This window comes from Lutjanus erythropterus, chromosome 14 (genome assembly GCF_056507025.1).
Source record: "Lutjanus erythropterus isolate fLutEry1 chromosome 14, fLutEry1.hap2, whole genome shotgun sequence".
Lineage (NCBI taxonomy): Eukaryota > Metazoa > Chordata > Actinopteri > Lutjaniformes > Lutjanidae > Lutjanus > Lutjanus erythropterus.
In genome coordinates, this window is record NC_139330.1 from 15,330,543 (window position 1) to 15,351,896 (window position 21,354).

The window sequence follows — 21,354 nt, forward strand, 5'->3', positions numbered from 1 at the left end:
GACAATAAAAGCAATAAATAAAATAGAACAGTTATTCAGGCTGGTTGACCAAAATCAGGTCTGAATAAAAAAGTTTAAAGCTACTTAGTAAAAACATCACAGGAGTCTAGGGACTGTACATATACATATACATCTAACAGTGCAAGGCAACAGTGTGCATTCTTGGTCAGCAACGTAATAATTACAACAAGAAATGACTAACAAATAGCACTGCAATGTGAGGGCTAACAAAGCAGCTCCATCTGTGCACGCTGCCATCTTTATCTTTTCATTGTGCCATGCATACAACCATGATGCCCCGAGTTGATGTAAGCCAGATTTGGAGATCTGCAAAAAATCTTCATAATGTGTACAGTACAAAAGAAAATGGGACTCATTTTCCATTTCTCCGGTTCACTCTATGTGTTTTCCAATTTTTGAACCTGACAACCTCAATAGCCATCAATCTGCCATTTCTCAGCTGTGCACCAGTTTTTGGATGAGCAAAATTTTACATATTATTTGAAACAAACTTTTGTTCATATGTCATTAATTTAGGCTTGACAAAAGATACTTTCACACCATTTGCCCTTAGACATACAACTGTAGTATAAAGCATACTTTTAAGAGAATGTATCAACCTCCTCAAAGACTGAGTAGAGTTATTTTGCACTTGGAAAACTGATTTACATAAACTAGAAAGATTTTGCACATGCTGGCTCAACCTGAACTTACACTTAGCATAGTAGTGCACAGATGCAGTTTTTTAGTGCAGTGGGCAACTAAAGTGGACAGTTTTAGTGAATTCACCTTTGCTTTCAATGTCCAAATAATTTGCGGTAAAACAAGGGTATGGTGACAACCTGCATTACTCCGGAGTATATGTTAAAATTTTCTAACCTTACACTCAAACACCCCCACCCTCCTTTTCAGAATATTTCCTGTCAAGAAAGGGAATATTACGGCACCTGTTTCCCTTATTAGACAGAAAAATACACCTTCTGATTCTCACTTTTACCATGTTAACTCATTGTAAAACAAACACTTTGTCCAAACTTGCCAGACAGAAACAAAATAAAAAACCTCTTGGTTGGTCTTTCCACTGTTCCAACAATAACCAACTCTGGTTAGGTGAAAATAAGTTCTTAATTCACAGAGTTAGATGTGAAAATATTCTTGACTCTGCAGGCTGGTTTTCTCTCACTCGTCCCCTAGCTCAGTAGGTGTGTAGACTATTAAATGAGCAAAATAAAATGACAAAAATCACCCAAAAAAAAAAAAAATCGGTGATGGGCTCCAATTGCTGAATCTTATATTGCACCTTTTCTGCCCGCTCTAAAGGTTCTTGTAATATGTTCACATCCAGCTGATGGATAAAATGTTGTAATATGAATGATACCAACTGTAAAAAAAAAGGCTGTTATGTTTGACGAAAAAGTGCCACTTGGGTAAAGTTGATTCTGTATTTCTGCCTTTCAGGTTCATGAAGAATGCCGGCTCTGTTGTAGATGCAGTTACGTGGCAACAGTAGGTATTTTACCCTTTTTTTCTATTTTATCATTTTGCCTATAGAAAATCTCAGAATTTATCTTGTAAAACAGTAGACTGCTCATCTAACTAACCATGTTCTCTTTATTAACACTGTAACTGAGATTGACTGATGCATAATGTGGAGAAATGTGTTTATCCTGTAAATGGAACAACAGGAAACGGAGCCTGAGTGACTGTGTGTGTTAAATTAGTAACACCTGCCATTTGTCTATTGCACATCCTGAAGGAATGCATACAGAAATATCAATGGTTTGATCTTTTCCCCCATGTTTTATCTGTCTCTTTACACACATATGTCAAGTGTGTACAGAGAGACACACCCACTGTAAGCTCAGACAAACCCTGTGCGACTGAGTGAGTGGTCATTAAGGTGAAGGTCAGGTCTAATTAGGAGAAATTAGAAGAAACGGAAGGAGGCAGGGCTGTCAGTAAGGCTTAGAAAAACACCACCCACACTGTTAAAATCAAACCATATGCTCTGGCTCATTCCCGTTGTCAATTAGCCCGTTTTACACTATAGATCCAGATTCCAGTCTACCCAGGCTGCGTGACAGAAACTCTGACCCCTACAAAACATGCCAAACTAATAAAAGTGGAGACCACTCATTAACACGTCTGTGACGCAGGTTTTACTCCTCTGCACATGGCTCAGGTTGTTTTGAATCAAACATAGGAGGATGGAAAAGCACCGCTCATTAGAGAATCATGTGGATTTCTTTGAGTTTGTCTGTCTGTTGCGTATAGTCAGAGACGTTCTGTTGGAGCTTGAGGTGATGAAAAATGTTGGTTATGTAGTCAAATATTTGTGTACCACCATATCAGGAAACACTGATATATTGTTTGCATTATATGTTTTTCCCACAACACTGTATTTTCACATTTGCTGCATCTAGTCTCACTGACTGCTTGCCAACACGCAAGGTTTTTTATTTATTTATTTATTTTTTCAGCTTTATTTTCAGGGAACTTCCTAATCCTAGTACAGATGATTCTTTAGTATGTTAAAGGGTCAGTTCACCCATTTTCTGACTGTTTTGGTTGTGTTTGCTCAGGTTTTGAGATACGTTTCTGAGTAGGGCTGCAACTCACGATTATTTTCACTATCGATTAATCATTTTCCTGATTAATCCATTAGTTCTTTGGTCTATAAAGTGTTATAAAACTGCAATGCAAAAAAAAATGTTGTTCAATTTCTTAAAGGCCAGGACGATGTTCTCAGATGTCTTGCTTTGTCTACAGCCCACAGATGTTAAGCTCACTGTCATAGAGGACTAAATAAACCAGAAAATATTCATATTTAAGAAGATGAAAGAAGAGAATTTGCTTTTTGTTTTCTTGAGGGAGAAATATTATTAATTAAGATTATTAATGATTTTTTAGGACTCATAAGCATTCGTTCATTCATTCATTCATTCATTCAACAAACAGTGAGCATCAATTTGAACTTTAAAAAATGTGAAACCAGTAAACAAAAACAGATGTTCCAACCTAGAATAGAAATGTCAAAGGAGGACACTGGGGCTGTTTTTGTTATGTTTCCTTAATCTCTGATCACATATCATGGTAATTTTATGATAAATTACAGTAAATATAGTACATATTCCTCCTTGGAAAAAATGACCCAAAATGATTAATTGAAATCAAAATAATAGTAATAAATATAATAGTTCACAACTCATTAATTAATCAACTAATCAATGCAGTTCTGTTTCTGCCTCCACAGCGAATGGGAATAGACTTTGATTTGTGGTGCTCACACAGCATTAAAAAAAAAAAAAAAAAAATCAACAAAAGTTATCCAGAATAAACTGGATATTGTTTCTGGAGAGACTTATTCTTGTTGAATTTTTCAAATAACTTTTTTTTTAGTGAATGAATGGCAACATTGGTCTGTCAGTCAGTCCACATCTTTTTCCAGCCTGACCTGTCTCAAAAGCTTTAATAAGATTGCCGTGAAACTTTTTACTGACATTTCTGGGTCTCAGGGGACTAGTCTTCACCACTCTGACTTCTCCTTCATAGCTTGACCATGAGGTTGACATTTGTGGTTTTAAATGAAATGTCTTGACAGCTATTGGAGGGAATGCCTTAAATTGGTACTGACATTTATGTCCCCCTCCAGGTCAAAATGTAATTTTTGCCATTAATTTGGTTTTATGACCATATACCTGCAACATTTCCAGCAGGAATGCAGCTGTGGTTTGTGTTTAGTGCTAATTAGCAAATGTTAGCATGCTTAACGTGTTAACATTAACTGAAAATATTTTCTGCATTTTATGTGAACAGGGTCTTTGATCTAACGCCTAACCATAACACGTGCAACCTCTAACCTTAAAGCTGGAATAGACGATTCTGGAGAAAGTCGATTGTTGAATGTCATTCCGAGGCCGTTAAAAAGCTTTTGGGAATACGATTCAACAAACTTACAAATCTGTGATCAGCCAAAGTCTCCTGTCACAAGGTAGAACTTCTAAAGCCTGAAAACAGAGCCAAGAGGAGAAGCAGAAATCTAGTTTTACTTCCAGACTACTTGAATTACATTATGCTTGAAGGTTATTATGAAACTCCATACTAAACTGCCTACCCCGGCGTAAAGCTGCCATTGACAATTTGAAGATTAACAATGCAAAACCTTCTGGGAATAAAAGGGACTGGAGCGTACCAGCTAATTTCCAGCCTTTAATTGTGCAAAATTTATTTTTTGGGGCGACTGTGGCTCAGGTGGTAGTGCAGGTTGTCTGCAGATCAAAGGGTCAGCGGTTGGATCCCCACCATTTCCTGGCCACGTGTTGACGTGAAGCAAGACCCTGTACCTGGTTTGCTCCCCAGTCAAAAGACAAGGAAGAATCAGCTCAGCTGTTTCAGCTGAATTTTGCTGGAAGATGGTCAGAGAACCCAGCCTGTCTGTGCACACGGATTACAAAACCAAGAGTAAAGATTTATGTATCTCAGCTCCGTAGACTCAGACCAAGTCCAATTAAAAAAATAAAAATACAAAAAAAAAAAATAGGTGGGTGCTCACAGCTACACATATCTTTAAAGGAACCCGGTCTGTGCTGGAGAAAAAAATTATTGTTACTTATCATGATTTCTTTGGTATGTTTGTATTGATTTTCTAATTGCTGAATCTGTTTTTTAGATATAAATAACTAGTTCCTAGTCCATTATTTATTAATGTTATTATTAACATGCTGGTGGAACTTATTAATGTAACAGATTCATTTTTTCTTCATATGTTTAAAATAAAATGACGTGTGCTCATACTTTTAGGCATATAATCCCTCTGCTTGGTGGAAACAAACCTATAGCTGCTGATGTAATAATGTTAACTTGATCCGCTACTGTGGCTTCAACACGCCACACTGACTAGCCACAGCAACCTAAAAGGGTCAAAACTCAAAATTCACAGATGCAAAGTTCAGTTTCGTATGTGAAGGGATGATCATTTTGCAGTTGTCAGGAGCTCAATTCAATTTGGTGCTCAAATGAAATGTGCATTGTTTTCATTGATATGACTCATGATACACAGTCTTAAGAAGTGTTTGATTCAAAATTTTCTCATGGTCTTGTGTTACAAAAGCAAACAAAAATTGCGATAAATCAGAATATTTAAGAATCACAATACATATCCAATCAGCAACCAAGTAATGTGATAGTATTGAATCAGGAGATAAGTGTATCATCCCAGCCCTGGTTATTTCAACCAATATCATGATGAAATAATATGACCTACTGCAGCTTTAACTGTAACGAACATGTGCCTTACCCAGCTGGCTGCTGCTTCATGGTGAGGGAATTAAACCAGTAAAAAGTGTGTGACCAGACGGCTGCCAGTTCTAGCTGTGAAACTATGAGCAACAAAAGTGAACGAGACAAGTTTACGATTGGCTCTTTAGATGCCCCATAGCAATACACTTGATGTGAGCCCTAATTGTTCCAGCAGTGGGGCATTAGTGGTGTGAGCATCTGACGAAGCAAGAATGTAAAAAAGAACACCCTGCTTAACTTGTTTTTATAATGAAGTGATGAAAGGTACGCCTTAATGACCGTAGTTTTCTGAAAATGAGCACTCTTTGTACTTAACACTGTGGCCTTAAAGTGAAACACATCAGTTTTACTAATTTAATTTGAGCCAGACTGACACTTTATACCCACATCTTTCTTGTTCTTCATCAGCTTGACAGTGGTACTGCATGCCAGAGAGTGTGGTGTGCTCGTTATTTATAGCTGAGGGGAGAAAAAAAGAGATGTTATAGATTTGTGAACTCTGGTCTGAAAATCGCAGCGGAACTGTAAATTTACTGATGGCATTCCTGAGGGAAGCTATATATCTTTCTCCTGCTTCAGTGATTGATATGATGATAACCTGCTGGTCCACATCAAGGAACACATCCTCCTCTTACTTAGCTATGCCTCCTCTCACCCCAAAATCTCTTGCTGCACCAGATGGCCATTCCCTTGACACTCCATGTGCAGTTATTACAAATTAACTGTTAAAGATGGTACTCATGCTTTACTTGAATATTTCCATTTAAATCACTGCAGTACTTAATAATTTTACTCATCAAATCAATTCAATTCATGTGAAAGGAACCATTAACCTTAAGGACCTTTGATACTTGAGTCCATTTCATTGGAAATATGCTCAAGTAAAATTAAAAATCCAGAATTTTAGTTGCAGTTTTTTGTATTTTTTGTCACTCGTCCACTTCTGCTTCCATCCAAGCCTGTCTGATTTGACTTCATCTTTAGCTTGTACCACAGTTTTTTCTGTTAATAGACTGCTGGATAGTTTTGTCAGCCTGCTGTCTTTGATGCGGTGCTGGCACTCATTGGGAACTGTGTAAAACAAGCTGACTAAGTGGGTCTTTGTCTGAAAACATTCGGACGCGGTGTTGTTTTTGCATTTTATTGAATTCTGGTCAGAGTGGCAGCTAAAGTTTCATGCCAAATTTTGGATGAACAAAGGAAAAGTTCTTGGTCTTGTTTTAGGGGCTCAGACTTCAGCGATTTAATGAATCCCAAACTATACTAAATCCTGGTCCAAATACTTGAATAGATTTTTGTTTATCAGTTTCTTTTCTGCTCTAATGGACCACAAAACTTGAGCTAATTTTGCCCTGTTACCTGATACTTTTATAGATTGTAGCCAAAATTCCCAGTAGCACTGTGACCCGTTGCAGTGGCAGGATATAGCTATAATAACTTGTCCTTTATTCTGTTTCCATATATGAACTGGAATGTCTTTCCCTGGGATCTGGACCGAAGAATTATTGTGAGCTCTCTGGAAAGATGACAGGATAACCAAATAATTTGTGTAAAGCTATGACTTAATCCATGCGTTGTTTACAGTTTGAGGCCAGGAGCTTGGGACTTCTCCAACACTGTGACGAAAATTTCAATGAGGTTAAGCTATGATTGCAACACTGCTTCAACAACAAAATCCAGCTCTGCTCTCAGCAGTTTTGTTGACACTTCTGTCTGTTCCACAGACAGGTTCATTAGAGGTTTGACCTTTGTTTTGGAATATTTTGATGCTGCTGTTATGATTATATTGTCTTCTTGTCTTCTGGCCTTATAATACGGTGCAATTCAATCTTGCCATTGTCCCCAGTTTAATTTGTGGAACCTCTGCTGGAGAAATGTACTGCTGGTCGACTCAGTAACTTGACTTTCTCAACTGTAAATTGTCTATCGTAGTTTTCCTGGAGTGTTCTCTAGTTTTGTAAAACAAAAAAGCTAAATTGGCACAAAACATATTGAGCTTTGAGCAGGACTGAACTAAGCAGATCTGGTATTTTATTGCTAACATTTGTTGCTTCAGAAGAGAGGAAGAGAAATATGCTCTCCATTGAGGCACATATTTTTAAATTCTCTAATTAACAGGTGTTACATCTGTTATTTATTTCATTTTAATATGTCATGATACTATAAACATAATTGATGATTGGGAGATTGAGTAATTATGTTTTCTGAAAGTAAATCTTTCTTGAAATATCTGGTGGGTTTTGTGCAAAATAATGCCTCTAAATGGGAAGTGGTAACACTTGTGTATGCAATGTTTTCTGCTGCTTACATGGAGCAAAAGATTTGGAAATATTACAGTTTGTTATAGGCCCACATTTTGTCACCAATTTATATGATATCACTTGATTATAACATTTGTAATGATGTTCCGCAAATCCAAGTGGATGTCCACTGAATTCTTAGCATTTAGTATTTATTCCCTTGGTTTAGGGTTTACATGTGATTCTTGCTGCTGTAAACCAAACAGAAAATGACAAATATTTGTGAAGTAGGTATGTTTTTCAATATTTTTCTAATATAGATTAGTTCTTCAAAATGGTACAACCAGACAACTGAGAGAAGATTAAGAAGAAGACATTTCAATTTTCTTTCAAGACCACAGACAGTGTCAGGGATGCAAACACAGGTATGGTGAAAAAAGAAAATGACCTGAAGTTTAAAAAAAAAAAAGTGCAATAGAATAATATCATATAACCACATGATGAAAGAAAGTGATATACACTTAGATATACAAATAAGATCAGTTACAGACAGAGAGATGTTAAGCATATTCTATTTTCTGAATAAGAAAAGTACAATAAGTAATTAACTACATGTAGTTCAATTATGTCTTCAATGTCCTCTTTTTAAAACACACCATCAAACTGCCTAAATGAGGTATTACCTGCCATGATTACTAACTCAAGCACACACTTTACTCTTGGTCACTTCAGCTGTGATTGAGATAATTTTTTGTAACAACAGTCTCTGATCTTACACTTCCTTATTGCATATTTTAATGAGTTTTCCCACCTGACTGTGAACATGTAGGGAATCATTATAAACGAGAATTAGGCTTATTGTGCATCAAAGCCCACACAGCATTAGCTATAATGGGCAGTAGGCAGGTATAATTCAGTGCACAAGACAGTTATCGCTGCTGAGCTGCAGTTTATAAACATCATCGCCCACTGGCATTTAACAAATGTGAGAGTTGTTTTTCACTCTTATTTTTGTCAGGCAGAAGGTCAGAACACACAGAGAGCACTGCCGAGCTAACGTTAGCTCACCAACACAGACAGACCATAGAGAGATGGATAGCAAGCCAGCATATTAATGACATCAAACCTGGAGAGGATAGTGCACAAGTTTACCAGATTGCTGTTCCCACAATTCACTCTTATGGTGTTTTTGCATTTTGTGAGCGGAGGGATAACTATGCTTCATCCTCTCATCCAAGTTATAAACACTGATTGACAGCCGTTTTGACATGAGGGGGTCCTATACACAACAACAACAAGTGTAGTGAGCTTATGGGCTGCCCAGCTCTGCCTGATGACACAGAGGAGTGAATACCTATGTGCCGGGGCTGATCCCCAGACGGCCATTAAGGAGTTTCATCTGTTGTTACAAAGCCATCTGGTATGTAGTACTATTAACCATCTAGATTTTTATGGTTTGAGTTGCTGGGTTTAGGAGATATTAGCTGTAGAGATTTTTTTCCTTCTTTCCAATATAATTATTACGTGGTGTACTTGGCTTGTTGTGCTCAAAGAACCAAAAAATTCAAACCAGTGTTTCTTTCCAAAATTCATGACCTGGTTACTCCAGATAATCCACAGATGTTGTGAGCAGTTTCATGTAGGAACCACTTTCTTACTTGTACAAAAGAAAGTAGTTCCCTTTAATTATTCTTTAATTGTTCCTTTAATTCCACATAAGTTTAAGTCTTAATATAATTTAAATGGGTACGTTGTCTGTGCAGTTGTCATGAAGGGGGAAATAAGCTGTAGAGACCAAAACATTACTTGTACCAGACTGTTCACGTGTTTATTTCTGCTGTCAGGTTTGGCATTTTAATGTGGGAGTCTATGAGGATTGACTTGCTCATGGAGACAGCCTGAAGTGGCCATTTGAGAAACAGCACTTTTTGGCACACACACGTTGGCTCCTCAAAGGTTGCCACTTGTTCAAGACATAATACGGTTAAATTTTAAGACTCATGTAACACTTTTTTTTCCCTCTGAAGTGCAAATAAGATGTTTTATGTTCCCAGAAACATGAACTGTGTGTGGTTGTTGCTCACTTTCCTCTCTTGGACCCTTGAAGAGGCTCTCTGTCAGCCCACAGGCGGATGTTACTCAGGACTTTGGCTCTAACTAACATACTAATAAATTCTCCTCTTTTCATGCTCTCTGAACATCATCTCTAATTATCATCTCCCTTTGTGTCTTTATAACTCACTCACACATGGAATCACCACAGATGGATGTCTTATTCAATCTCAGTCTTAAATCTCAGGGCTTCCAAATCCTCTCTAATGCAGTCTCACATTTTGGCTTGATTTGGACAGTCAGTACGCTAAAGTGTAATTGAATATGTCAGTTTCTGTTCATCCTTGCTATTGTAGTGAAATGATGTAGTGTGTATTACATCTGTGAGACCAATAAAATTTGAATTAATGATTTGGACCGTAGGAATGCCGTCCATAATGAGCCAACGACAATGACAATGGGAAAGCCAATGCTAATGTTTTTGTTTTTTGTTTTTACTTTCTTCTCGTTGTTTCACTGTTATGGCTTTGACCAACTTCATGTGTTATAATATGTTATTAGATTATATCATGGGATATTGTTTTCCATGGTGATGATTGTAGATGACACTGGGATTGGCAGCCTTAAGAAGCAGAACAGCTTTTTTTAATAACACGGAAAGTGTCTTACGGAGAGACGTCACGTTTGTTTTGACTTGACAGAAATGTGCCTTTTTAATGTTTCGTGACTGTCAAATATGCAGAAGGATATAATAACAGCATTTAATATATAGTTTTAATTCCACTTTTTAACCTCAAATTTGAATTAATTTTAAATTTGAGATCAATCTCTAAACGCAGCAAAGCTTGGACATTTCAGTTTATTTTTTACATTCTGTGCTGTAATAATCATAATATGTTTGTTGCTCACATTATAAGACGTGTACAGTGTGTTTCTCTCACAGCATTTTTGTCATTTTTCCATTACAGTTACTACATGGATGGCAGAGTAAACAAAGTGGAGGACTTCCTAAAAACTCGTCTGCTGGACACATTGACAGAGCAGATCAGTAAAGTCACCAAGGTATTTAAGTTTCCTTCTGAGTCCTGAAATTTTAACTACATTTTATATATACTGTATTTACAATATACTGTATATATACATCAGCTATTTCTGAAGTGGCTGCTTGATTCATACCCTACAGTAAGTCAGAAAATTGGGTTAATATCTGGTGTATATTCCAGAGTTCATATGTCCAGACTTTTCCTTGTGGATATGAAGAAATGTCTAATTTGAATCATGAAATATATTTGCATTTTATTCAAGTTTGCCAAGTTATGGATCAGCCCTCAGATAGTTTTTGTGATGTTAAAGCCACATGTGCAAACCACAAAACTGAGCCCTTGGGGTAAAAAGACCGTGTCCACCATGAGGTAATGTTATTAACACTATCTGCTGTGGCAGACTTGCTGACTTTAAGAGACGAGCTGTGCCAAAGTGCCTGTAGGAAAATGAAGCAATCATTCCCAATAACAAAACTTAAAACATTCAGTGTAATGTAATAGCAGTGAGGTCCTTGTCTGCATTACCAGTCAGCCAAAATCAGTGAGATCAGTTTTGTGATTTCATTCATTTGCATGTGTTTTGTTTCCAGCCGTAGTGTTTTTCTGTCAGCTTGCAGTGTCACTGAAATTCTGTCAGTTTACCTGGTTTACTTTCAGTTACAAGCATGATCCTACTGTAAAGGTCCTTAAAATGAATTTTAATGAAAATCAATTGATTCAAAGGACCTAAAAGGGATGGGCATCCAGACCCATTTCCGCATTGGAACAATCCACTTGACTCATATGGTGCAGAGTTTATTAGTTCTTTTTTATGAATGTCAGCATGTTTTTGTGACAGCTGCACATTTCAAAAAAACTCATGCCAGAGAGCCTTTTTTCTACTCTGTCTTCTACTCTACTATGTTCAAAATTTGGATGTAACCGTTGTAATCATACATTTTTATTAGTAGCTGTAATTTAATTACATTTTTTTTTCAGTAACTGTAACAGATTACAACTACATTTATATTGTAATTTAATTACGTGTGACTAGTTTGCCCCCAAACACTGCTAACAGGTAAGCCTTGCTTACCCGTTAAAGCTGCTACAAGGAACTTTCATATTTTGTTGACTTTGGAGGCCTTTGTGGATGTTTCCACCATAATAACCACAAAATATGATGTGAAAAAATTTAATTGTCTAAATAAAAATCTACTCCTGTTTATTTTTAAGTGGCTAAAGTACTACTCCCTATAACTCTGCTTGGAGCAAAGAGGCTCGTTTCATCCAGTTTCAAGGAGACTTTGAGCTGGTGGCAATAAGAATAACTTTATTTCATGACAAGTTAAAAACTTTCAGGATTTTTCAAAAATTACAAATCAGAGCAACCACAAGATTACGTCTGTCCTTGAGCATACAGTCATGAAATGTGCACAAAACATTGTAGGCTGATTGGTCCAGTGGTGTGCAAGATTAGCGGTGGACAAAGGATTAAATAGTCAGACACACACACGCACCCGATTACATGAGATAATAAAACAGTCGCATTGCCGCTGAATACCTGTATAGGCCTATTTTTGCCACACCAGAAACCTGATCAGGAATCAAGAAGGGATCATGATCCCACCTACAAGTGACATCCAAATAGAGTGACAACTTGATTTCTTTGTGGATTTTATTGATGGAAATGCGTTTCCCTCACTCATGGCAGGTTGTGAACACACACACCCCTGGTAAGAAGGTGTGGCTGGGTGGACTGGGGCCGGCGTGGGCAGGAGGCATCAGTAATCTCTCGGACACATACGCTGCTGGCTTTCTGTAAGTACTGTTAACACACTGTAGCTACCAAAGAAACCACTGTGATGATAATTATATCATTGATAATAATGAACTGAAACCAGCTGCACAAGATAACTTTCACATTTGTTAAGAAAATAAGTTTTCTATCAGTATTTAGGTCTGCACAATTAATCAAAATATTATTGAAATCGTAAAATGGCCAAATGCAATATTTGAAGAAGCTGCAAAACGGCATTATGATGAAGTACTGCAGTGCTGCAGAGATTCCCTGACCTACAAATCTTGTTCACCAGATGTAAGAAAACATATTTGTTTGGTAGAGACCCCAACAAATGTCACATCATCAAGATTTAAATAGTTATTTTTAGTGAAATGCAAAAACCATCATTCACACTGTGATTCATATTACAATCGTATTATCTAACAAAATAACTGCTATATGAACTTTTTACCGTACCGTGCAGCCCTATTCCTAATGCATTAGGTGTTTTTTGGCAATATCTCTCACAGGCAAAGGGATCTACTGTTGCATTCCTGATATTTTTCTTTCTGCATGTACGTGTACAAATGTATTCCAGGTGGGTGAACACGCTGGGTATGGCTGCTATGCAAGGGATTGATGTTGTCTTGCGTCACTCATTCTTTGACTACGGATACACGCACCTTGTGGATCAGCACTTTAACCCTTTACCGGTAAGTCTCTCAAATTCAGTTCAGCGACAGTTTTAATAGCTATTGATTCACATCGTCAGGGCCACAGCTCACCCTTCTTCATCATAATCATAAGGATCTGACCCGAGCGGTCCTGTTATCCTCTGGACCTTTCCTGTAGCCGATCCAGTGCCTCGATGGCACCTCTCGCTCTTTCCCGTGGGAGCTATTAGGTGAGATGAAAGGCGTTTAGTGGTGATGAGTGGTTAGACGCGGGGGCGAAATGCCATGTAACCTTAGCCTTTTGTCAGAAGCTCAGGACAGTGTCACTGCTCCCCTCAACCCCCATCACAACTGTGCGCTTCTCTGTGCGGGACGGTCGGCCGGTGAGAGATCTGCAACCCGAGATGCTGATACACAGACATGTTGGTAAAATAGCCTGCAACACTATGTGAAATGGAACTGCCCTATCCCAAAGGTTTCTCTGAAGTATGGTCTGAATCATGCAGGGACCAGGGGCGTCATTACAGAAAAATCTCCTAACTGCTCATCCCGTCTTAATTTAAGATAATTTAATTTAAAAGCTATTGACTGACTTTGGAACCTACAGGCCTCTGCAGCCAACAGCCAGGATTCTAACTAGAACTACCAGAACCAGAAGAGACTTGAGCCCATTACTCCTGTTTTTGCCTCTTTACACTGGCTCCCTGTATGCTTTAAAGTAGATTTTAAGATTTTACTGATGACTCATCATCCCTCATAAACCACTGACCTCCCAGTACCTTACACACCAGTACGTACCTTGATCTCCTTGTGCGAAGCTCTTTTGACTGTTCCCCAGGCCCGGCCAAAAACAGAGTGTTTGCAGTCAAGGCCCCGAGGCTCCCTAACAATCTGCCCGAAGAAATCAGGTCAGACGAGTCTGTGATCTCCTTTAAATGCCTTCTTAAAACATACTTTTATTGGAGAGCTTGTCTTGATTTTACCTGAGTTTTAGGTGTTTTGAACTGTCTTTAATTCTTAAAAAGGTGCCCCTTGACTTTTGTACAGTATTGGGGTTTTGTTTATAACTTGTCTGCTTCATTTTATCTTAACTTAAGAAATCATAACTAGAACCGTAAACTCAATTCTTCAATCAGCACTCGTCCTCTCATGCCTGTATCCCTGATAACCGCTCTCTCACTTAACTTGTAATTAGAGGTGATAAGTGATAAGAGAATACAATACAAAAAATATATATTATATTTAAGTCAATTTTTCACTTTAACTCCCTACAGAAAATTGTACTTTTTACTCCTTTTATTTTCAAAACAGGCTCTAGTTTAGTTTTAATTCATTTGAAGGGAATTAGGGGTTATTTTTATTTTGCATCATCGTTTGCCACTAAAGCAGTTTGAGAAGCCTTTGCATCATAATATTTCTGTGTTCAGTATGATACAGACCCACTAACAATGGTGCTGCCATTATTGACAGATATTTTGAGATCAGAAAAGCATCTTTGCCATCCAAACTAAAGAAAGTCCTCATTTAGGACAAATCTGTAATAGCTCAATTCCTGTCCTAAGGTAAGATAACAGTTAGTCTTTGGGTTTGGGAAACAGTGATCGTCATTTGATATGAAATAAGCATTAGATACAGCCCTAACACAGATAGAAAACATGTTTCTGTAATACCAAAATTGCCAGCTGTCTTCCAAAACTGAGATAAGACAGGATTTCAGACTTAAGTTTCTGTAATGATGCTCCAGAAATACAGCAAGCTCGGTCCACATCACTGTATTAGTCATTTGAAATACAGGGCATGTAATATTCTTTTATTGTATTCAAAGTTGAACATGTTCCCTGGTCTTTTTTTTTTTTTTTAAGTCTTGTCTTGGTGTAAACTGATCTCGTGTTGCTGGAGAAAAAATCTCAAGTGTGAAGGAGTGATAAAATGCTGCCATGAGCCAAGTTCATAAAAACGATTTATTAAGTTCATAAAAGCGGGTTTATATTAAGCAGCTGAGGCAGTGCAGGGGCGAGAGGCTTACATTAAGGACGTGCACAATAAATCATTGTTTCTACAATGAAAGAGAAAGATGCTGGAATCAAGACCTTAATCAAACATCGGTTATTATTAAAGGTTCTTTAATTCTAGCTTTAGTATTAGAAATCTCCAAAATACCATTTTAACCACTAATGTTATTGGGTTCTGCCAAATCTGACAATAATTTTTCATAAATCCCTCATTAGTTCACTCTACTCAGCTTGTACTTTCTCTCGCCTCACTTCCACAACTAGATATTAAACAATAGAGATGGCTTCATTTTTTTCCCTCTCTTGTTCTCCATTATTTTTCCGGGAATTGTGGTCTCCCGCCAGGATCACAATGCTTTTAACATGGCTGGATGTCTAAAGGCTGCACGAGCCTACCTGCTGAGAGAATTCACTGCAGGGCCAACCTGTCCTCCGCAAATTTATGACCTGGCCCCGTCCCCTATAGGATGACTCCCTCATTGGTAGAATCCAGTCGAAGCCCCTCCACCCACTGAATGATTCTGCTTCACCTTTTTCCACGCTCACCCCATCCCTTTCTTCTTTCTATTGCTCTTCTGTCCCGTGTCTCCTCTTCCTTTTTTATGCTTTTTGTTTACACTCCACACGTGCCTGTTGTCTCCCTCCGGAGGGAATATTTATTTCTCAGATACAAAGCAGAGAGATGAGGCAGCTGCATTTTGCAAACCTTCATGACTCTGCATATTGTGGGTGTTCTTCTGCTTTCTGTTCGCTTCTAATGGCTGTAATCTTTTTGTTATTTTATCGGAAACCCAATTAAAGCTTGCTGAAGATTGTTAATTCGTTCATGGATCTAGTTAAATTCAAACTTCCAGCAGTGTAATAGCATAACCTCATACTTTGATCTGGATGTCTCGGGGATTAAGAGGGTCTCAACCAGGCAGTCTGACTCTCATTTGCTCCATTTAGCTAAACACTAGAGGTTAATTGTTATTCTCGTTGTTATTGTCCTCTTATTCCCTCAACTGTGTAGCTGAGGTTTGACTGGTCTCTGGTGTATGGTTTTAATTTTCTGGAGTCCTTGACATGTTGCTAGTTTACTTGTGCCTGCCTGTATTTCTCTCTTTTTCTTGGTCTGCATGGTATTTTGATTCGATTTCTGTCTGTCTACCCAGAGGAGGAGAGTTTGGGGGTGAGAATGACAGGGAGACAGACCGGGCAGTTAAACAGGAAAAGAGGCAGACAGTCAGCCCCACAAAATTTCTGTATTATGACCCGCCAATTCCGGTTCAGGTCTGGCTTTTTAACAATGCTGCAGTTTCAAATATAGAAATATATTGACGTCTTCTTTCACTTGCGTTTTGAAATTTAAACACAAAGCAGGACTATAGCATCACTGCCGCCATCTTGCACAAATAAAACTCCAGACTCATAACTGGTCTTTGTTTTAGACACTATGTATTAATCATAGATCACAGTTCTGGCCATATATTCATCCACCCATCCCTCTGCCTGTGGCCAACACTATACAGTTCCATACTGTGTTCTGCTTCTTCGATGCCTTGGCAGCAAATTAAGTTAAAGCCTTCATGGAAAAAGGAGCCCTTAAATGTTGCCATATGCAGGATTGCATGGGAACTTCCTGAGGAACACATGTTGTTCTGGGTCTCTCGGAGAGGTGTTGAGTCTGTGTAGTCTATAGAGTGAGACACTGTATAGTGGACCACTCAACAATGATAACAGAAAACAGCAAGTCATGATGGAGCATAATATTTTGTAAAAATGTCACATTTAAGACCTGTCAATTCTAAAAGTGTCAGCTGTTGTTAGATACAATGTGACATGTTACATGGGACAACCAGCGCCAACCAAGCGTCAAGTGTCAAAGTACTGAGATATTTGGGCTTGATATTTTCGGGGAATATATTTTTGCACCCTGTCGCAGACGAGCTGAAACTTAATCTGTTTTCAAAATCACCAGGGTGTTTCATGGCTGAATAAACAAAATTGAGATTTTCGCAATATTTCCTTTCAGGGGAATCCCGAATAAAGGGTCTCTCCATAAAAATCCTCATGTTAGATTTACCCGTACATTTAAATACAGTGGACCTGGTGATGCTTTTAAACTGCCTCCCTGCTGTGAGTCTTATCAGATCTTTAAAACCTCTACACCTGCCTTTTGCATTGTGTCTTAAAACAGAAAAGTTAAGTTATGCAGCACCTTTCACAGACACCAGTCACAGTAAAAAAAAACAAGTCAAATCAATAAAACCAAGATAAAACACCAGATAAAATATACAGTGGAAACAGACAGGCACAGTATTAACACATAAAGTACCACATGCTATTCAAATGCATATCTGAACAGATTTTTGGCTGCTTTTTTTAAAAGCATAGAGTCCAAAGATCTCAAGCTTATTGTGAGATTATTACAAATCTTAGGGGCTGCCGATTGGACAGATCGATCTTTCCAAGTCTTAAAATGTGTCCGAAGTACACTGAGTGAAGGACCTTAGAGCTTGGCTCATAGTGTAGGCATGCAGACAGTCTACATTATACTTTGGAGTCATGTAGGGTTCTATAAGTGAGTGTGTAGACAGTGTAAGGAGGATTTAAGGCAGGTGAAAAGAGAATTACAGTCACCTAAGTGTAGGGTGACTAGACATCGTGAAAAATTCAGGACAGTCCCAAATTACAAGCTCTTGTCCCAAATCCTGTTCTGTTTGTCCTAAAAATTCACCATATAGTAATAGATAATATGAACAACATATGAATTCATAAAAATATTCAGATCAAATCACTTATTTAGGCTGTAATTCCTGCTGTTAGATATTACGAATATCTTGTCGTTCTTTTGCAAAATATGTCGGTGTAGTGCAGTGTGTCAGTGCAGCTGCCACTGTGGGAGGTATTTGTGATAAAACTATTTTTTTAAATTGTGTTTCTACGGTTTAATGACAATTTTATCTGCTGAAAAGACGTGTAACACACCTGACACCTGTGCATAATGATTTGTGTGTCTTGAAAACACGATCAGGATGCTGTGCTTCATATCATCCTCAGAATCTGTAACTGATCTACATAATATTAATGACAATTATCACTTAGACTCTGATGTTACTCTGAATTATTCTATTTTATTTCTTGTGACATGACATGCTCACCCCCAACTCCCCTGTCCCAGATTTCACCCATTCTCGTCTGGCCACCCTGTGACTGTGATGAGATAAATGCATGTAGTAGCATGCTACTGATGCCAAATATGCGTCTGTGTTGTCGTTTTGCCTGTACAGGATTACTGGTTCTCTCTGGTCTTCAAGCGTCTGGTCGGTCCCAGAGTTTTAGCTGTGCGGGTTGCAGGACTGCAGAGGAAGCCACAGCCAGGACGAGTCATACGAGACAAGCTACGCATCTACGCCCACTGTACCAGCTACTACAAGTATGTGCTACAGCTGAACCACCTTGGATTAGTTTGTAACCTGCATTTAAACTCAGCAAGAGATCATTATACAGTGGAAACCACATATAGTGGTCACGGTTACGGTGATCAAACGCTTATACAGATCAAAAAGCCTGGGACAGACTCATTCCTATGCAAATACTCTTTAAATGATTTGCTTAAATTAATCAAGCTGTCTGCTTACAACTTTAATTTTGGTCTTTTTTTGCATGGCAACATCTGGAAAATATTTTAAAACTATTGCAATACTCATATTTAAACTTTACTTCCATGATACTTTGCCTTGCGGTAACCGATCTGGTTCCAGCTGACTACCTGAGGCTGCTGCTGCATGCATATTGAAATCCCAAGAACCAAAAACGAGCCAACAAGATGCAGTAGTGAAACTACAGTAAGCTATATTTTATATACAGTACTGTACTGTATTATAGTGTATTTGAATTATGCACAGAACAGTAATTTAATTTGGATAGTAATTTGAAAAGCTTTTACATTATTATTGTTATTATCCACTGAGGTTTTTTCGTTGAGCTAATTATCCTCTTAATTGTTTAGTCTTTAAATTGTCAAAAAAATTGTGAAAAATGCTCAAAACAATTTCCCAGACCACAAAGTAACGTCTTAATATTGATTCTTTTGTCCAGCCAACAGTCCAGGACCCAAAGACTCTTCATCTGCTCTCATATATTACAAAGAAAAGCAACAAATCCTTCAGTTTTAGGACCTGGAATCTGCAAATCTTTTGACATTTTTGCCTGAAGAATGATCAATCAGTTATCAAATAGTTGACAACTAATTGTTGCAGCTCTAAAATAAATGTCTCTAATCACTGGCTTATTGTGAGTAATTTGACCTGGACAAAACATGGTCGCTGTGAGAGGTTTCCGCTGTATTCTGTGATTTTAGGTGTTTTTTGTTTTACTTTTTTGGTGTTTTTTCCCTATTGATGCTGACAGATGACAGAGCACACACCCTCTCAGCTTTTCAGTGATGTGTAACAATACTTTGGGAATGTCCTTGAAGATTTAGATGGAAAACAGACTTCTGCGGTTTTAACTTTTTCTGCTCTCTGTGTCCTCCTGCAAACACCTGAGGCTCAGTGTCTGCTGGGGAAGAACAAAATCCCTCGCCGGCCCATTCAGCTTCCCATAAATAAGCAGACGGCAGACACCCGCTCATTCACAGCTCAGAGCCTATAAAACTTACGGGTATCACTTATCAGGTGTGTGGGTTCTATCTCCCTGCCGTCAAAGAGCCGCTGAAAGGTGTGCGAGGCCTTTATCCCATCTCGGATTGGCTGCAGGGGGGTATTGGAGGGGGAGGGGGAGGGACAATAAGGCGGTCTGTGCCGGGAGGAGATAAAGAGTGCCACCACTGCCTGTTCAAGGTTATCATTTAACCCAGGCCAGTGGCTGTCAGCACCGAGCTAGACTTACGGCCTTACTCTAGACAGGGCTCTTTTCCAGGTGGAGCATCTCTTAGAAAAATAGTGGACAGAAATTGCATAACGACATGATGACATGCATGTAAATGTTTGAAATACTTTTCAACAAGTGCACACACTCAGACATCTGGTGTGTATGGTGTGTTTGGGAGTAAGGAGATGCTCGTGGCACAACATGCCGCTCGACTCTAAATAGAGATGTACCGATCCCCTTTTTTTCAATTCTGATTCAATACTGTATGGATACCAGTGCTCTTTTGTAGTGTTGGGAGAAAAAATGTATTCTCCAAAGTATTGTGATTCTTTTTTTTTATGATTCCTGAATTAATTTTCTGATTACTGGTCCATTTTTTTAATTAATAAAACACCCGATAAAATATACAGAGGGAACAGACAGACAATATTAAAACACAGAATACCACATGCTAATGCATTTTTTTTAGAGATGCAAATAACAAATCGCTTTGTCCGTTAGCTCAGTGCTAACACATGATGGAAATTCCCTTTGACTAATGGATTTTGGCATCATTATCGCTGTAATATTGCCTCAACAAATGGATCCGTTTTTCTTCACTTGCTCAAGATAAACTTAATCTGTTTTTACAATTACCAGAACATTTCATAGCAAAATAAATAAAATTGAGGTTTTAGCAATATTTCCTTTCAGGGGAAGCCAGAATCCATTGTTTCTGTAATAAAGGGCTTCTTTCAAGAAAAAACCTCATATTAGAATTACCGTTAAATTTAAACACAACGGAGTTGGTGAGGTTTTTAAACTACTGCCCTGCTGTCAGTTATATCAGATCTTTAAAACATCCGTTCTACTCCTGCTTCTTGCATTGTGTCTTTAAACAGCAAAGTTTATTTATGTAGCACTTTTCACAGCCACCAGTCACAAAGTGCCTTACAGTAAAAGAAATAAAATCAAAGTCAAATAAAATAAATTAGAATCAAATACCGTCAAATAAATAGAACACCAGATAAAATACATGGAGGGAACAACAGACAGGCACAAGATTAAAACATAAAGTACCACATGCTACCCAGGAACAGATAAAGCTAACTTCAAGAAGTATATTATTTACTACATTGATGCACTGTAGTAATGATGCTGCAATGATGTGTGTTGTTTTTGGAAATATGACCCATGATATGCAGTCTCCTGAATGATTCAATGTTTTCATACAGCTTAGAATTGAAAAAGAAAACAAAATTTGCAATAAATCGTAATATCGAAATTGCTGAGAGTTGAAGTTAGCTGTTTTATGTTCCAAACTGCAGTTGTCACCATTTGCTTGGTTTATGCTGGTAGTTGTCATGTTTGTGCTGGTTTATTGAGTAAGGTTTCCAGTGCAATTCTTCAATCCAGCTCTATTGTAACACAGTAATAGAG

At 38.1% G+C, this 21,354-nt stretch overlaps 1 protein-coding gene across 1 annotated transcript in view; it reads left to right on the forward strand.

Annotated features, from left to right (window-relative positions):
- The window catches only part of hpse2 (heparanase 2), a 75,804-nt gene that overhangs the window by 46,670 nt on the left and 7,780 nt on the right, over positions 1 to 21,354 (forward strand). The window contains exons 6-10 of the mRNA XM_084735758.1: positions 1,459 to 1,506; positions 10,559 to 10,652; positions 12,324 to 12,430; positions 12,991 to 13,105; positions 18,351 to 18,496. Coding sequence (XP_084591884.1) covers positions 1,459 to 1,506; positions 10,559 to 10,652; positions 12,324 to 12,430; positions 12,991 to 13,105; positions 18,351 to 18,496 — 510 coding nt within the window. The remainder of the gene's footprint in view (positions 1 to 1,458; positions 1,507 to 10,558; positions 10,653 to 12,323; positions 12,431 to 12,990; positions 13,106 to 18,350; positions 18,497 to 21,354) is intronic.